Source organism: Protopterus annectens, chromosome 2.part0 (genome assembly GCF_019279795.1).
Source record: "Protopterus annectens isolate FY-2018-M chromosome 2.part0, PAN1.0, whole genome shotgun sequence".
Classification (NCBI taxonomy): Eukaryota; Metazoa; Chordata; order Ceratodontiformes; family Protopteridae; genus Protopterus; species Protopterus annectens.
This window is the reverse complement of record NC_056728.1, coordinates 1,136,574,436-1,136,597,400: the sequence shown is the minus strand read 5'-3', so window position 1 is coordinate 1,136,597,400 and position 22,965 is coordinate 1,136,574,436. Positions and strand designations below refer to the sequence as shown.

At 37.5% G+C, this 22,965-nt stretch overlaps 1 protein-coding gene across 1 annotated transcript; it reads left to right on the top strand.

Annotated features, from left to right (window-relative positions):
- The first annotated feature begins 315 nt into the window (after positions 1–315).
- On the top strand, positions 316–22,393 carry LOC122793377 (cyclin-dependent kinase 4 inhibitor B-like). Its single transcript, XM_044061330.1, has 2 exons — positions 316–807; positions 19,945–22,393. The coding sequence occupies exons 1-2, from the start codon at positions 661–663 to the stop codon at positions 20,200–20,202; spliced, it is 405 nt and encodes a 134-aa protein (XP_043917265.1). The 5' UTR covers positions 316–660; the 3' UTR covers positions 20,203–22,393.
- The last annotated feature ends 572 nt before the right edge of the window (positions 22,394–22,965 follow it).

Below are 22,965 nucleotides of genomic sequence, written 5' to 3'. Positions count from 1 at the left end.
GTGGTAGTGGATTAATATCACGTTTTCTGTTTAACTATTTAACTACAGGGTCGTTGTTACTTTGTTGTCCACACGGGTTTATGCATCCGATTACTAAAGCACAACTGGGGTCTTCATTTTGCCTTGTATGCAGTTGCACGATTATACAAACGACAAACCCTAACAACAAAACGCTGTTTACTGCTTGCTCTAGCTGTTTTCCATTTAATTCCAGCCAACGATACCGGAAGCAGGCTCATGAACCACAGTGCGCGTGCGCCTCACATTGCCCAAACCCCTCCTCCTGACATGAAACATTCGATCCCGAGTAAGGCTGATGTCATTCGGCATATTTCCAGTCTTCAGACGAGGGTGAACTTATTCAGCAGGGCTGCGTTACCGGCAGGTTAAATAACTAGATTTTGTGTGTGATCCTAATAATATCAGTAACAGAAAAACTGGGAACATCAATGTGCGGACACAATACTGCTACAGAAAACAAAAACAAAAGGATACTTCCCAAGTTTAGAACTACACACCTGTTTACCTGTACAGGGTTATAGAGGACTGGAGCCAAGACATCTTACACTTTTGCATTGTAGTGTTCTTTAATTCACCTGTCTCAGACGGACTCTGTGTAATACCCACGTAAGATTCATATCCTGGAGGACTGGTGTAGTGATGGTTATTTTATCTTCTTGTAATATGACTGATGGCGATCGACTTGCAAATGCTGCTGCTAGAGGTGAAACTGAAAAGGTAGAAGAGTTACTGAAGGAAGGTGTACACCCCAACACCCTCAATCGCTTTGGACGGACCCCGTTGCAGGTACGAGGCTAGGAATAACAGGAGAGAAGGTTAGGACGGTATTAAACAAAAAAACGTATGCAAATTAAAACAAATAATTTTGCATTCAAATAATATCACTGATAATATGAAAGTGTACAGCATGGTTATGGTAAATTCATAGTCTCGTCGTCCGTGTCTGGGTGGTTGTTTTTAGAGTCACATGATGATATACTAAGGCACATCAAGGTACATAAAGCTTTGTAGTCGCACATAGCGAGCTTTGCCCACACATATACACGCACGTAGCCATGGGGACAGTACTTTTACTCTGCAACAATGAAATCATTTTGGGGTCAAAATAAATGTTTAACAGTATTAAAGCGATCAGTAAAAAAATATATCATCTGAGTAGCAGGCCAATTATTCAAACAATCACGTATCTGACCGTGTGAAATATCCATTTCTCTGCATTATTTTGTTGCATTTTCTGTGTTTTTAAAATATAACGGCATTTTATTAGTTTTGACATGTTTGTAGTGCAGATAACTTTTCCTGTGTGGTTCCACTGTTTAAACATATTGTTCAAAAACAGATTAGTTACTTACTTGTGGATGGGTGGATCTACGAATTAATTGCATTCGTGCGCGCATTTACTTTTTTATTTATTTAGACCTAATTATCAAACTTGCGTGTTGCCAAAAGTAATGTAGGTAAGTGTATTGTATTGATTGGGTAGTTCCTGGTAATGGCTGAATGAATCAGATCAGAAAGGATGTGGTTCTACAGCTACAATCTCTTCAAGTTGTGGACATTGCAAGCGCATTTGCTTAAAAGGCTTTTTAACAAACGACTTCTTACATTTACTTTTGAATTGCTATGTCTTTTCTCCGCTTTTTTTTTTTTTTGGAACTTGCACTTTTTTCATTGCTGTTTTTGTTTGTTGTTCGTGCATAATTCCTTTTTTTGTTTCCAGGACTTCTGAGATGTTGATTTAGGTCTTTATTAAACTGTGATGCGAAAAGCTGTTTTGAATGATGTAACTATAGTAAGATTGCATATTGGTGGATAAGATCAGTGATTGATTACTGTTTACGAAACTTGAATGAAGTGTAACAGTGTTAGAATGGTGTTATATCTTGAAATACTTATGTAAGGCAATGAGCAAAGTTTGGCAAATTGTGAGTAGTAATAATGTTGATATTTAGAAAAGAAAAATCACTTTGATGCAGAAGTCTGCAGTTTCCTTTATACTATTTTGGCAACTATTTTATGATTTGTCAGTTTAAATCCAAGAGTCCTGCAATGCATGTCCTTACACAATTTTCTATATCCTGGCAACATCTTTTGACTTCTTCGTACCTGTGAGTAAATAGTTACATAAAGTCCAACATAGATTGTACCAACGCGAGCTCTAACACAGATGATTATGATTGGTTCGCCAATCATAATTTGCATATTATGTATTCAAGTCCCAGACATGGATGCCAAGAAATACACATCAAGAGTGAAACTCGTGAGGCGATTCCTGGCATCTGTGTCCAGAATACTTAATAAAGGGATATGACAGCAGAAGTGATCACAATTCTTTGTAGCGCATGAAGTAGTATCTGCCCGATGTACTACTAGCTAAACTAAAAAAGAAAAAAATTTCTAAAGGCTTATAAAGACATAAAACACATAGCGAGTGCCTTCAAGGTAATGAGTGTAACAATGTCCCTTATGTTTAGTCTCACCTTCTATACATTTCAACTGTCCAGATTTTTGCTTCATATTTTGGTCTGTTCCTCATAAAATGTGTGGTTTTCTGACAAATCGCTGAGGACTGAAGTCACTAAATAATGACAGGCAGCTGAGGTTTCAGACTTCCTATCCTTCAGAAAGTGCAGGCTAACACAAATCCTGTTATTCTAACAACTTTCTAAGTTTATAAATCACAAACACATTACCAACACAGACAACTAGCAGAAGTAAATTGTTTTTTAGTCTTCTGCTGTCGTTTGCTGGTCAGCAAGGGCAGATTTGACAGCCCACCGTGAGACCCGGTCTTAAAGCAGGGGTGCTTAGCAACTAGATCGGATCTCGCACTATAGTAGCGCTTCACTGATTCGTCACTTGCCGGATATCGAAGAATAATCACCACTCTCCAAGCATTACATGCATGTTTATGAAACTGACAGCAATTTCTGATAGAAACAAGCAAGGTGTCTATTAGAAATGCAAACGGTATGCTCTGCTCATCATAACACTAAACACTTTATAAACTTCAAAAATCATACATTTGCAGGGCCAAAGGAAAATTCAGCTTGGAATGTTAGTAGCTGAACTACTGAGAATATCTAAGTACCTCAAGTCAATGAAATCACACCAGACTATTCTATTCGTAGTAGTTTGTTAAATATATTTTAGGTATACCTGTCAACTGGCTCTGATTTTCAGAGATGTCTCTAATTTTGACTCAAATATTAGCTCAGTTCTTCTTAATCCTCCTAAAATGTGTGACTTTTGGAGAAAAGGTGGTGAATTTCACTTAAGAAAAAATGACAATAATTGGAATTATACACTTCTTTTACTTCAGAAAATGTATATTAATTCATATTTTCTTAATCTGCCAATGTGTCGAGTTAATAGTATTAATAGTTTAAAAGTGTACATGATTGTTCCTGATTATTTCTGGATTTGTCCCTGACTGGTTGAGAGAATTCTTGATTGGGGGAGATACAACAAAATACATAAAAAGGCTACATTCTCTATGGAGATGTTGTTCTTATCTGCTGGAACACATACTGGTTAACTTGGAGTTGAATCTATAGCTTACTCTGATTCTATTTTTCATTGTGATTATTTCAACAGGCCAAACTATGATATTCACTCTACATAATGCTTTTAAATAATTGTGTTTTGTCAGTCACACTGCATATAATGTCATGTATCTATTGTCTTTATATTCCAGTCCAAATCGTGGTAGTCACTCTCTATATAATAGATGCATGCATTGCATTTTGTCATTCAATCTGTATATAATGTCAAATGTCCACTGAGTTTACTTCATCCAGACTGAGACAGAAACAGGCTCAATGTTTCACGCAACACTGTTGTATATATTTGTCTATATACTAATGTACATAGTTTTTGACTGGTTTACAATTTGCTTTTCTCTATACATTTTTGTTTGTTTTATTCCAATTAAATTTATTGGGGTAAAAAGTCCAAAAAAATCAGTGATTTACCCCCATTTGACGAATTCAAAATAAAGTAAACAATACAATAAAATAAATGCAGTCCTTGTCATGCATACATACATTTTACAATGAGTGATGGAAATAGCTGATGGCTACTGATTTTTTTTCTAAAAACGCATCGTTTATAATGGTAGTTCAAACATACATAGACAATCTTTGAAAAAGTACACACTATTGAGTCATTTCTTTATGTGTTGCAGTATTTTCCTCACTTTTGTCTTATACAACCTGAACTGACTGTTGTGTTTTGAAGCCCCTTTAACCTCTCATAAGAGATCATAGCTCTCAGCTGAATCAGAGACAAACCTCATCTGACTTGGGGACAAATACATAAGTAATCAGGGACTTTTTTAAAATGGCAGCACTATTAACTTGAGATGTTGACAGAATAAGAGAGTGTGCATAAACATACAAGTTCTCAAGTAAAATAAGTCTACACCCCTAATTACTATCATTATTTACTGAAATATAATTGACTACCTTTCTCCAAAGGTCACCAGTTTTACAAGAAATTAAGAAGGACAGAGCTAAAATATGAGTCAAAATCAGGGACAGCTGAGAAGTACGCAGGACATCATCTTGCACTTCCGTGGCAGGGCTAGATCCTGGTGGTGTAAACCTTGGCTCAAGGAGATTGCCACTGATGAAGTAACACCCCAACCCTATGTGCAAAATGGGAAAAAGGCATTGAGGATGGATGGCTGGATCTTGCCCCTGAGTCAGACTCCAGAGTAAATTTCTCTTTGGAGAGGCTGCAGTGTAGGAAAGTTAAAATCGCTGAAGACCAACAATTTTCCGATTTTTGTTCCAACAAGCAGTATCCTGAAACATTGGCTGCAGCCTCTATCTTACTCAGTTTTTGAAACTACCGAACAGTATGCCTTGCTCTGATCATTAGTCTACAGTACCAGTAGGCAAAATTACTGTACTTTAAAAAGGCAAGCAGTTTGTGAGACATATGTTTATTAATCAAAATAAAGATATTGTGATTTAGATCTACTCACCTGCATTTTAAATAAGTGCATGCATCCCACCCAACAGCAGCAGTCCATCCCTTACACTTCCATCTTGTTGGGCATGCAGACGGGAAATAGCACTAGACTGCTATTTCGTTTAATTAGATATTAACACAGTTCCCACATATTTAAATCTGATATTCTGAGAAGCTCCAGTTTGTGAACCTGAACCTAATAAATAAGTCAGAAGTTACCTTAATTGTTCTAAGGAGCCATCCAAGGGTATAGTCAGGATTTCTGCCCCTCTCTACACCATCTTACATAAAGACTGCCACCCTTTTTCATCTTCTTACAGTTAACCCCCATAAGTTCACAGAGAATGACATTTAGTTACATGGCAAATTAACAGTTCACACCCAGTTCTTGATTTGTTATAACAAGGACTCATGCTGTAAATTATTTACTCTAAGATTAAGGTAATTAAGGACATATTATTAAAGGAGAGCAAATACTATATTGCACTTTACTTAGAAGCCTGTACTCTGATAAGTAGCTACTCAACCACATCATATTCCTTTTCTTTTTTTGCTGGCTTACTGCACCCTTTTTATTTCATAAATGTTTGAAGAGGGGAGACTTACTGCCCTTATGGTAGACAAAACCTTATACTTGAAGAAATAACAATGGTATTATTATTTCTATTAGTTTTACTACTGCTACTAATTCCGGCACGATTATTACTTAAATATTGGATACCGCTGGCTACACCCATGCCAGCATGGCAACCATACAAAGATACTGGCTTCTGCCTTCTGGGGAGCAATTTGATTTTGCAGTATGGAAGTCATCAAACGCTTCGGCATACATGAGGGTTGTCCCAGACCATGAATATATTTGATTGGAGTGTCCATAACTTTTACTGCAAATGACAATAAATAAATAAATAAATAGAAAACAAGGTTGTTTGCCAGTATATAGTACAACACCATTTATGTCAGATTCACAATGTCTGAATAATGAAAGACATACAGTGTGTCTAATACAAATGCAACATGAATAAGCGGGTCTATATTAAATAAGCGAACACTTAAAAAAAGAACGCTTATTCATCGACCCTAATTCAGCGATTGCTGAAATTGTCGAACACTCGGAACAGCGATTTTTTTTCCCCAGGGGGAAAAAAAACTTAAAACATTATTTAATGTGGGAGGCTGTGCCCCCCACACCCCTCGAGATCACACCACAGTGGTAAACTCCCAAAACCGGCCCAGCGGTTTTTTCCCTGAGAAAAAATGTGCTGTTCCGCGGGATTTTCAGCGTTCGCTGAAATAGGGTCGATGAATCAGTGTTTGCTTTTTTAAGCGTTCGCTGATTCAATATAGACCCGAATAAGCCACGCATTAAAAAAAATGAGAGGCACGCGCATGTCCATATGTGTAAATCTCTTGCTCTCTATATACATATATCTAATGTACAGAAACTATTATATGAAGACACACGCACGCACACTTCGGAATAAAAAATCAAGGAACTGAGGTCTAAGGTCACATCCAATAGAATTAGCATTACTCATTGCAAAGCTGCTAAAGCTACTATTATTTATTTATTTACAGTTTGTTTGCCAGGATAGTCCATTGGGCCACAAGGAGTCCATTTTCAATGGAGTCCTGGTGAGAAAAGCTCCAGAAAAATACAAATACATAGTACACATTGCACATATACATTACATATTATCTCATAGGAATACAAAGTAGATATGGTAAGAAAAGGTTTAACAATGATAGAATGCATCAGTATAGTTCATTAAACAGCAGCAAAACACTTTTTTTATGATGGTGCTAATAGTAGCCAGGAGTTTTGAATTTCTGTTGCATTTTAAAAATAATTTGTGGGAAAGATCAGACTGTACTGCACTATTATGCCTCTAATTATGTCGTACTTTAGCGTTTGTATCTATGTGCACATAAAGCATTAAGATGTCAGCAGCCAGTGCAAATAAATGATAGCAACTATATAAAGTTTGGTTCAGCGCAGCCATGGAAACTTTGGCTTTGCATTATCAATGATGGATCTCAGTGTACAGAAAGTAAGCAAGTGCTTGCACCAATCCTCCAGTTCTTCTTGTATGCTGCTTCTGGGATGGAACGATTTATCAGATTATTAAATAAGCAGACCTGGCCAAATGTTTGAACTGTTCACCAGTCAAGCATGTCAGGAAGCACTGAGCATGGAGGTTGTTCACAACGTCTCAGCCCTGAATGACAATTTCAGCACTTAGCATCACCGTTGGAAGCAAACTGGATGAACATTTAAAACAGAGTAGTCACAAAAATGATCTTACCGACTGTTTCTGTAGTATTTTTTTCCCTGGCTCAATGCTAAAACACAAGAACGTGTGCTGTAAACACATTTTTTTATTTGTTTTTGCAAACAGCATCTAACAGATGTGTGTATGTATGCATGATAAAAAAGGACAGACAAAGCATATAAAACATTGGATTCTGTCTAAGGCGATCACATCATGTGCATTCGCACTTCTGTCATGTGTAGACCATACTTTAAGCACTGCACCAGAAAAGCTAGAATTGACGCGCATTGACTTATTGTCACTTATTAGAATGTAAAACGCACCTGCCAGAACAAAGAGCAAGAAGCACTTTGGTATGTATGAGCCAAATCAGAATTCAACAGTATCGATCAGGGGTAGACAGCCCCAGTTACAGCAGTATTCCTGCTTGGTACACCAACAAAGGGGAATATTTTGATTAGTGGCATCACAACATTACTTTTCTGACAGTATTTTCTTGAGATGTACTTACTATGATGACCAATACAGGTTTAAATAAGGTATACTCCACTTCCCCATTTCATAAGTATCACCCCAACCCTATAGTTTTCTTTTTGCTTGTAAATATCTTTCAAGACATGATTTTTGGCCGCCTTCTGTTCAGAAAAAATGTGCTTACTCTTGTATATATTTACTCATTCCTTAGCTGAAGGTTGAGCGTCAAGCTGGCACCTCGGTGTTTCGTAAAAGTCTACTGCCAATCATTAGCAGACCGGAGTTCTGCTGTGGTGACCCCTTACCGGGAAAAGCTTAAAGACAAACCACAACAAAATATCTAAGTTGGTTCAGCTATCACCCACCCTTTCCTTTCTCCTCCTTCTTGTTAAATGCCTCTCTAGGGCAATGTATGTATACATAGATATTTCTTACAACACCCTATGTCCAAGACACTTAGTGTACTAAAATGCTTAGTGAGTTTACAAGACATAAATGCCAATGCAGTACACAAACAAGAGTGTTCAGCACCAATCACCAATCAATACTTTGGTTTGTACCTGTAAAAAGTTTGCACAGAACCTCAGCCCTGAAAGAAGGGCATTCACAGTGGAATAAAACGGACCGGAAACACACGTGTGTGACAGGTACATTTATTTCCCCTACAGCTGCATTTTTAAAGACCACAAACACGCTAACACAGGCCAAAGCTCGCTATGTGCGACTACAAAGCTTTATGTACCTTGATGTGCTTCAGTATATCATGTGACTCTAAAAACAACCACCCAGACACAGACGACGAGACTATGCATTTACCATAACCATGCTGTACACTTTTATATTTATCAGTGATATTATCTGAATGCAAAATTAGTTTTTTTAATTTGCATATTTTTTGTTTAATACCGTCCTAACTTTCTCTCCTGTTATTCATAGCCTCGTACTGCAATGGGGTCCGTCCAAAGCAATTGAGGGTGTGAAAGATATTTACAGGCAGACAGACGAACTATAGGGTTGAGGTGATACTTATGAAATGGGGATGTCGTATATACGTTATTTAACCTTGTATTGGTCATTATAGTAAGTACATCTCAAGATTTGCAAAATACATCTCAAAATTTGCAAAATACTGTCAGAAAAGTAATGTTGTTATGCCACTAATCACAATATTCCCCTTTGTTGGTGTACCAAGCAGGAATATTGCTGTAATTGGGGCTGTCTAGCCCTGATCAATACTGTTGAATTCTGATTTGGCTCATACATACCGAAGTTCTTCTTGCTCTTTGTTCTGGCAGGTGCGTTTTACGTTCTAATAGGTGACAATAAGTCAATGTGCATCTATTCTAGCTTTTCTGGTGCAGAGCTTAAAGTATAAAAGGGTGAATGCACATGATGTGATCACCTTAGACAGAATCCAATGTTTTATATGCTTTGACTGTCCCTTTTTTAACATGCATACGCACATCTGTGAGATGCTGTTTGCAAAAGCAAATAAAAATGTGTTTACAGCATAGGTTCTTGCGTCTTAACACTGAGCCAGGGCAAAAAAAACTTTAAACATAGCAATAGTCATAAGGTCATTTTTTGTGACTACAGTGTTTTAAATGTTCATCCAGTTTGCTTCCAGCTATGATGCCAGGTGCTGAAACGATCATTCAGGGCTGAAAAGTTGTAAACAATCTCCTTGCTCAATGCTTCCTAACATGCTTGACTGGGGAATGCTTCAAACCTTTGTCTGGGCCTGCATATTTAATAATCTGATAAATCGTTCCACCCCAGAAGTAGCATAGAAGAACTGGAGGATCGGTGCAATCACTATTTTTTGTACACTGAGATCCATCATTTATAATGCAAAGCCAAAGTTTCCATTGGCTGCACTGAAACAAACTTTATTCCTATCGAATAGTTGTTATCATTTACTTGCAGTGGCTGCTGACATCTTAATGCTTTATGTGCACATAGATACAAATGCTAAAGTACAACATAATTCGAGGCACAACAGTGCAGTGCAGTCTAATCTTTCCCACAAATTATTTTTAAAATGCATTAGAAATTCAAAACTCCTGGCAACTATTAGCACCATCATAACAGTAGGTTTAGCAGCTTTGCAATGAGTAATGTTAATCCTATTGGATGTGACCTTAGACCTCAGTTCCTTGATTTATTCTGAGGTGCGCGTGTCCGTGCCTTCGTATAATATTATGTGTACATTAGATACATGTGTATATATATAATATATAGAGCGAGAGATATTCACATGCACGTACCTACGCACACGCGTCATTTTTCTAATGCATGGCTTATTCATGATGCATTTATATTAGACGCACTGTCTGTCTTTCCTTATTCAGACGTTGTAAATCTAAGATAAATGGGGTTGTACTACACAACAACAAACTACCTTGTGTTTTTTTTTTTTCACCATTTACAATAAAAGTTATGGAGCCTCCAATCCAATACATTCATGGTCAGGGACGACCCTCATAGCTGCCGAAGTGTTTGATGACTTCCATACTGCAAAATCAAATTACTCCCCAGAAGGCAGAAGTCAGTATCTTTGAATAGTTGCCATGCTGGCATGGATGTAACCAGCAGTATCCAATATTTAAGTAATCGTACCCGAATTATTAGTAGTAAAACTAATACTAATACTAACAATAATATTATTGCTATTTTTTCAAGGAAAAAGTTTTGTCTACCATAAAGGCAGTAAGTCTCCCATCTTCAAACATTTATGAAATAAAAAGGGTGTACTAAGCTAGCAAAAAAAAAAAAAAGTAAAGGAATCTGATGTGGTTGAGTCTGAGTAGCTACTTATCAGAGTACAGGCTTCTAAGTAAAGTGCAATATAGTATTTGCTCTCCTTTAATAATATGTCCTTAATTACCTTAATCTTAGAGTAAATAAGTTACAGCATGAGTCCTTGTTATAACAAATCAAGAACTGGGTGTGAACTGTTAATAATTTACCATGCAACCAAACGTAATTTACTGTGAACTTATGGGGGTTAACTGCAAGAAGATGAATAGATGAATAGGGGTAGCAATCTTTATGTAAGATGGCATAGAGAGGGGCAGAAATCCTGACTATACCCTTGGATGGCTGCTTAGAACAATTAAGGTAACTTCTGACTTATTTATTAGGTTCAGGTTCACAAACTGGAGCTTCTCAGAATATCAGATTTAAATATGTGGGAACTGCGTTAGTATCTAATTAAATGGGATAGCAGTCTAGTGCTATTTCCCGTCTGCATGCCTAACAAGATGGAAGTGCAAGGGCTGGACTGCTGCTGTTGGGTGGGATGCATGTGCTTGTTTAAAATGCAGGTGAGTAGAACTAAATCACAATATCTTTATTTTGATTAATAAACATATGTCCCACAAACCACTTACCTTTTTTTAAAGTATAGTAATTTTGCCTACTGGTACTGGTAGACTAATGATCAGAGCAAGGCATTTCATGGACTGGACTTACTGTTCAGTAGTTTCAACAACTGAGTAAGACGGTGGTTGCAGCCAGTGTTTTAGGACATTGCTTGTTGGAGCAAATTTCAGGAAATTGTTGGTCTTCAGCAATTTTGACTTTCCTACATTGCAATCTCTGCAAAAAAATTTTATTCTGGAGTCTGATTCAGGTGCAAGATCTATCCATCCTCAACCCTCCTTTTTCCCGTTTTGCACATGGGGTCAGAGTGTCACTTCAGCAGTGACATCTCGAGCCAAGGTTTACACCACCGGGTGGCTAGCCCTGCCGCGAAGGTGCAGGATGACCTCCTGCATACTTCTCAGCTGTCCTTGTTTTTGACTCATATTTTAGCTCTGTCCCTCTTAATTTCTTGTAAAACTGGTGACATTTGGAGAAAGGTAGTCAACTATATTTCAGTAAATAATGACCGTAATTAGGGGTGTAGACTCATTTTACTTGAGAATTGTGTGTTTATGCACACTCTCTAATTCTGTCAACATCTCAGGTTAATAGTACTGACATTTAAACATGTCCCTGATTATTTATGGATTTGTCCCTAATTCTGATAAGGTTTGTTCCTAATTCAGCTGAGAGCTATGATCTCCTATGAGAGGTTAACTGGGCTTCAAAACATAACAGTCAGTTCAGGTCGTATAAGACAAAAGTGAGGAAAATACTGTAACAAGTAAAGAAATTACTCAATAGTGTGTACTTTTTCTGAAGATTGTCTGTGTATGTTTGAACTACCATTATAAGTGATGCATTTTTAGAAAACAAATCAGCAGCCATCAGCTACTTCCATCACCCATTGTAAAATGTGTGTATGCATGACAAGGAATGCATTTATTTTGTTGTATTTTGTTCTGAATTAGTTAAACGGGGTAATCACTGAATTCATTGGACTTTTTTTCAATAAATTTAATTGGAATAAAACAAACAAAAATGTACAGACAAAAGGAAAGTGTAAACCAGTCAAAAACTATGTACATCAGTATATACACAATAATATGCAAGAGTGTTGTGTGAAACATTGAGCCTATTTCTGTCTCAGCCTGGGAGGAGTAAACTCAACAGACACATGACATTATATACAAACTGAATGATAAAATGCAATAGATGCATTTATTGTATAGAGAGTGACTACCATGAGTTGGACTGGAGTATGAAGACAATAGATACATGATATTATATACAGAATCACTGACAAAACACAATTATTTAAATGCGTTATACAGAGTGAACACCAGAGTTTGGCCTGTTGAAATAATCACAATGAAAAGTAGAATCAGAATAAGCTATGCAGCTTCAACCCCGAGGTGACCAGTATGTGTTCCAGCAGATAAGAACATCTCTATAGACAATGTAGTCGTTCTATGTATTTTGTCGGACCTCTCCTGTCCTAGAATTATAGCTCTCAACCAAGCAGTGTAGATCTCAACAGAATCAGGGACAAATCCATAAATAATCAGGAACCATCAGGTACATTTTTAAACTATTAACAGGAGACATTGACAGATTAAGAAAATATGAATTAATGTACATTTTCTGACGAGTAAAAAAGTGTATAATTCTAATTGTCATTTTTTCTTAAGTGAAATTCACCTTTTCTCCAAAAATCACACATTTTAGGGGGGATTAATAAGAACTGAGCTAATATTTGAGTCCAAATTAGAGACATCTCTGAAAATCAGGGCCAGTTGACAGGTGTACCTAGAATATTTATTTATTTATTGACATTTGTTAACTGGGTTGGTCCAGTTGGATATTGTGGCCCTTTTTCAGTGGAGACCCGAGGAGAAAAGCTCCAAGAAAAACGGAGATTATACATGCAGAGAAATGATAACATATGCCTTAATGTGAGCAGGAATTGAATAAAAATTTCAAAAAAGACATTTTGAAGACAGCAAAACTGGCAACATGTACGTTAACATCTGATTAACGTGATCAACAGTTGAAATTATACAGTAGTATTTAAAAGACAAAAAATAAAAAGAAATAAATGTAAACATGTCTATCCTATGTTATCAGGGTTATGATTTATTTACATATTTACAAAAGGAGTTAGTTCTAATCAGATTTAAGTATCAAGTAGAAATAAGTATCATCAAGTAGGGGGGAAAGTTTGTAGAGAGGGGGGTAGCGAGAAGCGTACCCAAAGGAGGAGAGAGAGGGTTTAGGTTGGGTCCTGACAGGGACAGATTTTGGAGTTAAGTAGATGGAGTTTTAATTTTTAAGTGGGAAGGGTGAGTGGTGGAGCATATGTCCCTAGGAAGTTTGTTCCAAGTTTGGGCAATGGAGTATTTATATAAGAGTTTGCCTACAGTTTTTTTGTATTGGTACGTGTGTAGCAGTAGCTGATTTGAGGTATGAAGAGTACGAGGAGGTGTGTAGATAGAGATTAGGGAAGAGAGTGCAGGACCAGATGAAGGTTTATAAAGAATGAAGTGTAGATTTGAAGTTGTGATAGCAGCAGTAGGTGGGGGAACTCAAGCCAGTGGAGGGATGTAAGGGGAAAGCAGTGATGAGTATTGTATGGAGAGTTTGTGATGAATCTAGCTATCTTATGATAAGTTTGTTGGAGTTTGTTTAAGGTTGCGGATTGAATGTTTGTGAACACAGGGGCAGCATAAAGAAGGGAGGGGAGGGGAGGAGGAGGAGAGCTTCATCAATGGAGAGTCTAGTGCTTGGAGTTAGAATTTTTTTGTAACGATAAAGTAAACCTAGTTTCTGTTTTTTCTTTTTTATGCATTGGAGAAGATGCATATTAAATTTAAGTTCATCATTGATGATGACTCCTAACAATTTAGTGTGAGTATCAGGTTTAATGATTGTGTTATTTGAGGAAGTGATAGAAAAGGAGGATGTGTGGTGAGTCAGAGAACGGGGAAGAAATAGAAGGAGTTTGGTCTTTTTTGGGTTAAGGATGAGTAAGTTACTGGTTAGCCAGAGTTCAGTAGAGTAAAAGGTGTGTTGAGTGAGTGTATAGAGTTCAGAGATAGAGATGAGAGTTAAATTGTTGGCATATTGTATGAGAGAGGATCATTTGCATGATGTACGGAGGTCATTTGTGAAGATATTGAACAGGAGGGGACCCAAGATGGAATCTTGGGGTACTGTTGTTGAGACAGCTAGGAATGGAGAAGAGGAAGAGAGCCATTTAACATACTGTTGCCTACAGGATTAGTAACTGGAGAACCAGGAAAGGGAGGAGGAAGACATATTAAGACAGGCAAGTTTAGATAACAGTTGTGGGTGGGACACAGTATCAAATGCTTTGGAAAGGTCTAAGAAGAGACAGGATATGCAGTTGTTGTTATCTAGGGCCTCAACTACGGTACGGGTAAAGGATAGGAGGGCTATAGTAGTGCTATGGCTGGGACAAACGCCATGCTGGGTGGGTGTGAGAAGATTGCTTTGGAGGAGGTGTTTTAGTAGCTGTGAATGGATGCATTTTTTGAGAATTTTAGATAGGGGGGATAGGATGGCTATGGGACGGTAGTTGGCTGGGTCAGTAGAGTTGCCATCTTTATGTAGGGGTATAGTGAAAAAGGATTTACAAAGGGTGGGTACAGTGGATTCCTGAATGGACCTATTTATTGGTATAGACACTGGGTATGCAACTGAGTCAGCAGCCAGTTTGAGGAAGGAAGGAGGTAAATTATCAGTGGAAGGAGAGCAAAGTTTTTTAGCTTCAGAAGTAGACAGCAGATGTAGGAAGTGGGAACAGGATGAAAGGTGAAGGGGGTATTATTAGATGGGTAGAGAAGGACAGGTTGGGTTGTAGTGTTACCATTGGATGGTAGGAGTGCTTGAATAGTGCCGATAAAGTGTTTGTTCAGTTGGGTAGCTGTTTCTAGAGGAGGATGTATTTGGGTAGGGTGAGGGGTTAGAGGGGCAGCCAGGAGAGAGAATGTTATTTATAATCGACCAGAATTTACGTGGGTTAGTTTTGCTATTCAGTTGAACTGTGTTCGAGAAGGACTTTTTGTCAGCACTGGACTGTTTCTTTGTAAGATTTCTGAGATGTCTATAGTTCTGAAGGAGGGGTAATTCTTTAGTTTTGATCCAGGCTTTCCAATATATTTAACAAACTATTAGGAATAGAATAGTCTGGTTTGATTTCACTGACTCGAGGTACTTATTCTCAATAGTTCAGCTACTAACATTCCAAGATGAATTTTCCTTTAGCTCTGGAAATGTGTGATTTTCTGGAATTTATAAAGTGTTTATTGTTATGATGAGCATACATTTCTGCTAAACACCTTGCTTGTTTCATTCAGAAATTGCTGCCAGTTTCATAAACATTCATGTAATGCTTGGAGAGTTATGATTATTCTCCATTATACTACGACCCGTCATTAATATTCCAAAATGTCCATGCTGATTGGTCAGCGTGCCTGTTGGAAATCAAGACTTATACTAATGGAAAAAGGTCCTTTTTCCATTAGTATAAGTCTTTTTTTTTTTAAACAACGGAGAACGGAAGAGCTCCATTGCTGTTATGTTACTATGTTAAATGAGTTTAACATAGCGAGATAGCTTAAAAAAAAGCAATGGAGATCTTTCTTTCTCCGTTGCTTCCACACACAGCTCTGATGTACTGTGTAAGCATACACATGCGCAGTACATCAGAACTGCTGCAGAATACTGGACAGCTGTGGAAGGGCAGCAAGGAGGCATTATACAATGCCATTATTTAAGAAAAGCAAGTATTTTTTTTCTTAAATAATGTCATTGTATAATAGCGCTGGGGTGCCTTCTGTGCGGAGTCTGCATGTCCTCCCTGTGGTCCCGTGGGTTTCCTCCGGGTGCTCCGGTTTCCTCCCACATCCCAAAGACATGCTGCAGGTGGATTGGACACTCTAAATTGGCCCTAGGTGTGCGTGTGAGTGTGCCTTTTGTGGAAGGTTGGGCGCCGGGCTGGCAACTCGACACCGTAAAACTCCACTGCCAATCAATGTGCGGACAAGGTGATCCGCTGTGGCGACCCCTAACCGGGAAAAGCCGAAAGAAGAAGAAGAATGTCATTGTATAATAGCAATAACCCACTTCTGGGTGTGGGTAATGCTGGATTTACCCATGGTTGTCTTTGTTTGGCCACTCGGGCTTCACCCTTGTGACCAAACCACACCAACCGTGGGTAAATCCAGCATTACCCACACCCAGGCATTGGTTATTGCTTAAATATCCGGCAAGTGACGAATCAGTGAAGCGCTACTATAGCGTGAGACCCGATATTAGCAATTGTTAAGCACCCCATGCTTCACATGTTAAGACCGGGTCTCACGGTGGGCAGTCAAATCTGCGTTTGCTGACCAGCAAACGACAGCAGCAGAGTAAAAAAAAAAATTATTTTTGCAGCTGTATGTTCCGGTAATGTGTTGGTGACTTACTGTATAAGCTAGAAAGTTGTTAGAATAACAGAATTTGTGTTAGCCTGCATTTTCTGGAGGATATGAAGTCTGAAACCTCAAATGTCTCTGTCTGTCGTTTAGTGACTTCAGTCCTCAGCGATTTGTCAGAAAACCATACATTTTATGAGGAACAGACCAAAAATATGAAGCAAAAATCTGCACAGTTGAAATGTATAGAAGGTGAGGCTAAATATAAGGGACATTGTTACACTACCTTACTGAAGGCGCTCGCTAAGTGTTTTATGGCTTTGAAAGCTGTTAGAAAATGTCTGTTTTTTTTTCACTTTATCTAGCAGTACATGGGCATCTACTACTTCATGCGCTACAAAGAATTACGATCACATCTGTTATCATATCCCTTTATTACATATTCTAGACAAGGATGCTGGGAATCGCCTCACAAGTTTCGCTCTTGGGGTGTATTTCTTGGTATCCACGTCTGGGACTCGAACATATTATATGCAAGTTATGACTGGCGACCCGACCATAATCATCTTTGTTAGAACTTGCATTGGCACAATCTATGTTGGACTTTATGTAACTACTTAGAAGTCAGAAGAAGTTGCCAGGATATAGAAAATTGTGTAAGGACATACATTGCAGGTCTCTTGAATTTAAACTGACAAATCCTACAATAACTGACAAAATATAATAACACAAACTGCAGACTTCTGCATCAGTGATTTTTCTTTTCTAAATATCAGCATTATTACTGACAAACTTGCTCATTGCCTTACATAAGTATTTCAAGATATAACACCATTCTAACACTGTTACACTTCATTCAAGGTTCGTAAACAGTGATCAGTCACTGACTTTATCCACCAGTATACAATCTTACTATAGTTACATCATTCAAAACAGCTTTTCGCATCACAGTTTAATAAAGCATCACACTTGTGCATATTTCCAAGGTACCCCTTTTAAAATGCTATAATAGCAGTACACTAAACAGGGATTTTGCAGACAATGAATGACTTTAATCCAAGACAGTTTTCAAGCCAGTATTAGGAAGCATATTCATTAACATGAAATGAAGTAACCATGATTTACTGCAGTGCTGAAGCAATGTCAGTCTGTAGAACAGCAAACGTTTGTCACCTATAACGTTTTTTGTAATTTAACAAGTAACTCCCTGTCAGCCAAATGCTAAACCAGAAGGCATGTCAGCTGCATTGTGAAAGGATTCCACAACATTCTCTCCTTTCCAAATATTGTATAGTGATACATTTGCTCTTTATTTCCGTACAATAAACTCATTACAGGAATGCTGCAGTAATAGATGATGTGCACATGAGCCTCTTTCAAGACTGATTGTTTTTGTTTGGTTATGACATAAACATAGTTAGCTAATTAGTAAATTAATATTATAACTGTTTTCCGCTGACTATTATGGTTGAAAGATAGCATTACAATTCTCTTCTTTTACCATATTTCCAAAATGGAGGTCATTAATGCATATGGTTAAAATGTTGTTGGATATGCACTAATTTAGTACTTACTTACATTTCTTAATCATGAATGTCCAGTTGAGAGCAGCCAGTTTTCAATTAAGTCTTATTAAAAATCACACCATAACAAGAAAATACCTAAATCAACATATCAGGAGTCCTGGAAACAACAAAGGAACTATACACGAGCAATAAACAAAAACAGCAATGAAAAACACTCAATAAAGAGAAAAAAGTAAATGTTCCAAATAAGTAAACATTGCAGAAAAGACATAGCAGTTCAAATGTAAAAGTAAGACATCGTTTGTTAAGAAACCTTTTAAACAAATGCACATGCAATGTCCATGATTTGAAGAGATTGTGGCTGTAGAACCACATCCTTTCTGATCTGATTCATTCAGCCACTACCAGGAACTAGCCAATCAGTACAATACACTTACCTACATTACTTGTGGCAACACGCAAGTTTGATAATTAGGTATAAATAAATAAATAATAAAGTAAGTGCTCGGCCTCGCATATCCATCCATCCACAACTCCAAGTAACTAATCTGTTTTTGAACAATATGTTTAAACACTGGAACCACACAGGAAAAGTTATTTGCACTACAAACATGTCAAAACAAATTGGATGCCGTTATATATTAAAAACACAGAAAATGCAAGAAAATAACGCAGATAAATGGATGTTTCACACAGTCAAATGTGTGATTGTTTGAATAATTGACCTGCTAAACACATGCTATGTTTTACTAATCACTTTAAATACTGTTAAACATTTATTTTGCTACCAAAATGATGTCACTACTGCAGAGTAAAAATACTGTCACCATGGCTGCGCGTGTGTGTGTGTGTGTGTGTGTGTGTGTGTGTGTGTGTGTGTGTGTGTGTGTGTGTGTGCGCGCGCGCGCACTCATTACAAGGAACATTTTAACAACAGCACTTATTAATGATAAACAAATTTTGGCAACGATGAACTGTCTGACTTACGAACAGCTATGAAATAAACATAATTGCATATTTATGCAACTCTACATTTGACTTTCTTGTGGTTGCAATTTAATTCAGTCTGTCAATAGAAATGTTTAATTATAGTGATCCACAGAAGGTTAAATAAGCAAACATGTAAAGTGGGTGAGCAACAAATACTTTAAGCATTACCGATCTATTCTAAGTAACATAATTTCCCAATGATGGGGTGATTAATGTCACATAATATATAGAACCAAATTCAAATGGCAATGCAGTGGTGTTAACTGTAACTAGCAAATGATGAAATAAGTTGTACATCTAAAACTGAACACGATACTCTTATACACTCTAGATATTGACATATATGCAATCCGTTGCTAATGTGACTTGGAAGATATACCACTGACGGTGGTAACGCTTATTGTATATATGTACAATGTGTTTCATCACTCAGCCATAAACAAAACTGTCTGCCTACTGAGTGCCTAAAAATTATTGGTGGTAAAATTTATCGTTTGACAGGTTAATATCTGCTGTCTTTTGAAAACAATTACCATATGTGCTGGTTTGTACTTCTGCAATTTTCTCATATTATATCATAAATGGTGTTTATTAAAAAAAGGGACAATGTTAGATGAATAATGCATTGTGTCAAGATGTAGATATAAACAATATCGAAACTAGTATGTGCTGTACTCAGTGTAGGTCTTGCCTAGCAAGGGCAATAGCCCAAACCATGAATTTCATTAATAAATAACACATTCTATAATGCCAGTATTTTAACGTGTCAAAAATAAAGTCACGTCTGAAAAGTGAATTTGTAAAATGTGTTCTCATGACAACTTCAGGTAGTGATTAAATCTGGTTAAGTAATCAGAACCTTTTTTTTGTCTCTAGTGTATGATGATGGGGAATGTACAAATTGCAGAGCTTCTGCTGGCACATGGCGCTAACCCCAATATAAAAGACAGCTATGACACATCCCCAGTACACGATGCCGCCCGAGCAGGATTCCTGGAATCTGTGCAGCTTTTAATTAAGTATGGTGCAGTAGCTAATATTCGAGACTCATGGAATAAGCTTCCAGTAGATTTGGCAAGAGAGGAAGGCCATCAGGATGTAGTAGATTTCCTTAAATGTTATTCATCCTCTTAAATTTTCTAACCTGAAGGAAACACAGACAAGTTTTCATCATTTTTCTGGCTCATGAAGGTGACAAATTGTTCGTTTCATTATGTATGAACTGTATTGATAGCGGTTTTGCTGTTGTTGTTGTTTTGCATGCCTTTCAGACTTCAGCTGAAATACATCTTCAGTCTAAGAATGGTCCATACTAGTTACTGAGAAGTGATACAATTAAGTGTCACTGTCATTTTCATAAAGAACGTGCCATAATGAATACACTAAAGAAAGAGGAAGTGTTCAATTCCATATCATGTCTGATTGGGATGCACTATAAAAACACATCAAATAGAGAGGAAAATGTGTAATCCTCCTGCAAAATACATTGTGGCAAATTTATAGACAAAAGGAGTAATAAAAGTTCACCTCCATCTATGGTTTATGACTGTGGAATCTATTGAATCTGTATGTTTGTTGAGAAAGGGCGACATGCTAATATAAGCCACATCAGAGCTGAGATGAGCTAAGCATCTGATTAGATTCTATGAAATATATTAAAACCTAGGGTCAGGTTAATACGTTGCTGTACTGCACAACAGTTGTACATTTGTAGCATGCACTGACTGCTTTGCTTAGCAGACTGTTTATTCTGACTGTAACTTCTTAAATTCACATGGGTGTTTGATTGTTTATAGAGGACAATGTGTGCTTCCTAGTGTTAAAGCGTGAGCCATCTATGGTTTCCCCGCCAGTTTATTATTGTACTCTTGGCTGTATACGCGTGTGTGTGTGTGTGTGTGTGTGTGTGTGTGTGTGTGTGTGTGTGTGTGTGTGTGTGTGTGTGTGTGTAAAACAAAATGAGAGAGACGCAGATTAGGAAAGAAACATGATGTGCCAAAAATTGCACATGTGACTGCAACCCTGCACTGTAAAGGGCCTGTTAGGTATTACTGGATAAAGCACTTAGACAATTTATGCAAACAATAAATAATGAATAAGAAATCAGTGCATTTACTGTTCCTATGACTTCTGTGAAGCAGTTTACTTTGCCTGTCCGTTGTAGAGTCCTTCATCTGTACTACCAAACTACTGAGCATTTCTAATAAAAGGAAGCAGATCTTATTTATATTTGCAGGACAGGTCAGCGATGGTTTACAGTTCATTTTTTTCTTACAGCCCAACTGGCAAGAGGATAAATGTATGGTTTATGTGTTTGATTGACAGACTGAGAAATCTATGCAGGATAAGGGATTGGGCTGTACAGCATATGTGTTGAAAAAGGATGTACAACAATGTAGATAGCAGACATTAAGGTAACAGGGTGGAATTCATACTCAGGCTACTCAGAAGTGCAACTTACCTGCTCTGGATTGGTTGCATGGCTATGAATTGCTCCACTAAACAGTTTGAACAACTGCTCACCTGAGAAAGATACCTGTAAGAAAACACACGAGTATGTGTGCGCACACACACAAACATACAAGCATGTATACCTGCACAGTCAGACACACACACACACACACACACACACACACACACACACACACACACACACATACATGCCTTGCTCAGAGTGTCATGTGCACCTCTGCACTTTGTGCACTGCTCTGCCTGGGTCTTGCACAGCATAGTCTTCTGTGAATATGAATTGTGTTGTACTGCAGAAACATCTGTGCTGAGCAGTGCCCCATGATGCGCCACTGATGTAAGATGGGGACACCCCCTCACTACCACGTTTGCATACACCTTCGAATACACTTCCTGATAAGTGGGGTGGTCTGTAGGAAAAGGGGAACATGTGGTCTAGCACACAAAGCCCCCAGCATGGTTTGTATACTATGTAATCTGTTATGAATTCCACCTGAGACTGAAAATGTGTAAAAGTGTTACATTTATTAAGACAGAAGAAGAGAAAATGTAAAACTACACAGTAAATTATTGCTTTCATTTAAAACACTTTATATTAATGATGAAAACTATACTGAACAATTCAGGGTGTTCTTAAGTGACAATTAGCAAAACAGCACTAATGTATCTAGCAATTTATCATATTTATCATATTTATTAAGCATTGTCAGGATTTGCCATTCCATTTAAGAAAAAAATTGCCTATTTTATTTTTTTTTTTCTTGTTTATTTGGCTTTGTAATGCTTCTGAAAAACTGTTGAGACAATCTGTACTGATGTCACTTTATTCTTAATAAATTACTGTATTGTTATTTAATTACTGTGCTTTATGTTGGTTTTATTAACAACTGTCTACATCAGTGTATGAATAACATAGATGACAGATGCACAGATGCTACTCCATCCTAAACATTGTGTTTTGATTAACTTGTCATGCCTGCATCCTGATTTCCATGTTGAAGTGGCACATAGTTAGCTTTTTTAACAGTTCCCTCCAATCCAGTGTACCACTAAACACACACACATACACAAGCAAACATGTGTCACTGAATTACCAGTAAGTCCTGCCAATACAAATGTAGACTTTTCAAAACAAAAAAAAGGAAAATCCCCATATAATCTTCAACAAATGGAGTAGTTCAGCTTTATCCATGTCCATAATATCCATTAAGTTAGGCATGAGTGAAGCAGTTAATGCCCTCTGATATCATGGGGTTATCTGGATGGCTTATCAAAGAAGTGACGCCCATGAGGATAATATTCATATGGCTCAGATGCTTTTCTCAGGTGTATATACACAAAGCAATGTAATGTGGCAGCCACCTCTGAACTGTACACAAACATACAGTACCACTGTGCTGCCTGTTTCTGCACAAATATTTACTAGGC